General features: G+C 35.9%; 1 protein-coding gene across 1 annotated transcript in view; it reads right to left on the minus strand.

The window, feature by feature from the left end:
- BAZ1A (bromodomain adjacent to zinc finger domain 1A) overlaps positions 1 to 3,137 on the minus strand; it is a gene marked incomplete at its 3' end in the record, with an annotated part of 61,093 nt that overhangs the window by 4,196 nt on the left and 53,760 nt on the right. Inside the window, exons 19-20 of the mRNA XM_015819083.1 lie at positions 2,126 to 2,586; positions 632 to 774 (exon numbers count right to left, since the gene is read on the minus strand). Of these exons, the coding sequence (XP_015674569.1) occupies positions 632 to 774; positions 2,126 to 2,586 (604 nt within the window). The remainder of the gene's footprint in view (positions 1 to 631; positions 775 to 2,125; positions 2,587 to 3,137) is intronic.

Below are 3,137 nucleotides of genomic sequence, written 5' to 3' on the forward strand. Positions count from 1 at the left end.
AGTATGATAATCAAGAAATTTACAAGGTTTTAAATTTGTCTATGCGAGGCCTATTTCTAATTTATTATTTTTATTTGTTTGCAATTTTCCTTCCCTGTATAACTTATTTATGAAGATCAGATTTCATTAACATTTAGTCATTTTTCCTCCTTGTGATTATTTCCAATATACATTCAAGTTAATTATTTTAATACTCTGACTCTTCTTCTTCTTCTTCTTCTTCTTCTTCTTCTTCTTCTTCTTCTTCTTCTTCTTCTTCTTCTTCTTCTTCTTCTTCTTCTTCTTCTTCTTCTTCTTCTTCTTCTTCTTCTTCTTCTTCTTCTTCTTCTTCTTCTTCTTCTTCTTCTTCTTCTTCTTCCCCCTCCTCCCTCCTCCTTCATCACTTTAGCCACTGTCTATCTACTGTAGGATGAAGGCATCTTCCACATGTTTCCAACCTATACAATCCTGAGCTTTCTTTTGCCAATTGGGCCCGCAATACTTGCTGATGTTGTTGATCCATCTTGTTTTAGGTCTCTTTCATGGACACTTTTTATCAAGTGGGATCCATTCTATGACTGCCTTGGTCCACCTGCCATCAATGACCAGCCCATTTCCAATTCCATTCTTTTACTCTCTTGATGATATTTACCTGTATTTTGGAAACCAATTTCATAAAAGGCCAACTGTCATCATGTCGCACCAGTTCTACAACAAGCTGCTCAAAAGCAGATAATTCATGTACTCCACCCTGACGCCCTGAGGTCCTCCGATTCAGTGGCACTTGAGAAGGTTCTGAAATAATAGGATCACATATGAACATCAAAAAAAGACAAATGTAGAGAAAGTATAATTTTTTTTATATATATCCACCTTTATAAACTTGTTCAGGTCTTTGGCCTACAGATAGTCTTTGCTTAATGATGGAAATTAGGAATGGCAACCCTGTCACTAAGCAATGCAATCATTAAATGTAACATCACATGACTGACTTATAACAGCAGTTGCAGCCATTACAGTTGTCATTGTTAGATGAATTCTGTGTGCACAGTTTCTGTGATCACTATTTGCAACCTCCTATTGGTTTCCCAATTGACTTTGCTTGTCAAAAGTCAGTAGTGAAGGTTGAAAATGGTAATCACATGACCATGGAACACTGCGCTGTCATAATTGTGAATTGGTTCTCAAGTGCCCAAATTATAATCATATGATCACAGGAACACTGAAAGCCAAATTATAAGGATCATAAAACCCCACATTTAGCACTGTTGTAACTTAGAACAGTTGCTGAATGCATGGTTACTAAATGAGTATACTAAGGATAATTGTATAGTATTCATTTATTACTTGCTTCCACAATGGCAGATATAACTCAATCCCAAGTGTTTCAGCCAAATAAAGTGAATTAAAAGAGACTTCATTTACCAATCTCCCATACCTATTTATACAACTAGACTCCATATTACCAAAATTGGAATACAAGAAAGAAAAAATACTTTTTTATAATTCCCTATTGTAATAAGTAGAAATAAATTGTTCTGAGCCTGGCTTGTTCCATTTTATGAAGAAAAACATGTTCAGGAAACATAGTTGTACTGGCACTTGTGCTAACTCATTTCAATTCAAGCTGTTTGTTAAATTCACAAAAGTTGATTCAAACACAGCTCATTCTTTCAACAAAGATAGTTTCACCAATCAATGGTTTCTGTAGCAAATCACAATGTCATCATATAAATATTATCAACTGTCCACCCTGAGAGAAACTCATGTCACCAATTTACAATGTTTTATTTAGGCATTTTCAACTATAATTGCTATTCCAAGCATTTTCTGATCCTGATTTGTTTGCTTTCAATATATTATGTTGAATATTATGAGGCTGGCTAATCAATAAGCATAAAAATAATCTCAATTGAAACAATTCAGTTAAGAATTCTCCTTCTATTCAAGCTACCCCAAATCAAACAAAGAAAGCATTCTACAGAATTGCCATAAATAATTTTATGCTTGCAAATTCACCAATTAACTGTTCTATGTTCTTAATAATGGAAAGCAGCATTGGACTACTTCACTAAACAACCAAGTGACACTAAATATGAACTAAATTTATTCTGGCAGTCAATTTTATTTTAAAGGTTCGATGTACCTGTAGACTGACGTTTCCTACCCCTTTTGGGGGGATCTGTATCTTGTGATTTTTTCCCCACTGATATTGGAGAGCTTTTCTCTTTCCTTAAATTCATCTCATCAATAATTCTGAAGCCAAGGGAACCAGAAGAACTACTCTCTGGAGTAGAGTCTGTTGTCTTTGTTCCTCTACGTTGTCTTCGATGGCTGGTCAACTCTATAAATGCCTCTGCCTTCAGCATTTCTTGATTATGGCGAGTAATACGACTGCTAAGTCGTAATGTTTTTGTCACTGATGGAGGAGCAGATTTTGTTTTTCTAATGTTCTTTCCAAGAACTTTATATGAAGAGCCATTTTGCTTAGGTGTATTCTGCTGACTGCGAGAGTTGTATCTTCCAGTACTCAGTTGATTACTAGCAAGCTTTGGGGCTCTTGTTCTTAAAGTAAGTTTTACTTGAGGCTTCCCCAATTTGGATAAGCTGTAAGAAGTTAGAGAATTATAAATGTTTGTGATACAAATATTTTTATTGTTTTATTCTTTGAACTTGTGAATTCAGCACTAAATGGAAAAAGTAAGATACATTCAGTCAGATTTCTTAAGTGTATATACAAACAGGACCCTGCAGTACAGAAATTCCATTCTAGAATCATCAGCTATGGTATTACTTCTGATTCCAAAGAGCACAAATGAGGGTTTTCAAAGATGGTAATGTTAATACAAGGACATTCCAAAATGGATATTAGTATTTCTTTACATAACCTGGTCTCAATTAATACAAGAGTTTAATATATGATAAGCAATTGTCAATGAAAAAGTTTTCAATCTAGCAAGAGGAGTTTGACTCTGTTGCTCCCGAGGACGTGGACAGGGTCTTGGGGAGGCTGAATGCAACCACATGTTTGTTAGATCCGTGTCCCTCCTGGCTGGTACTGGCAGCTCGGGAGGGTACACGAGCCTGGCTCCAGGGAATTATTAACGCTTCTTTGCAGGAGGGTGTCTTCCCTGCGGCCCTTAAGGAGGCCGTTGTGA

The sequence above is a fragment of the Protobothrops mucrosquamatus genome, unplaced genomic scaffold (genome assembly GCF_001527695.2).
Source record: "Protobothrops mucrosquamatus isolate PMUCROS unplaced genomic scaffold, P.Mucros_1.0 scaffold858, whole genome shotgun sequence".
Classification (NCBI taxonomy): Eukaryota; Metazoa; Chordata; class Lepidosauria; order Squamata; family Viperidae; genus Protobothrops; species Protobothrops mucrosquamatus.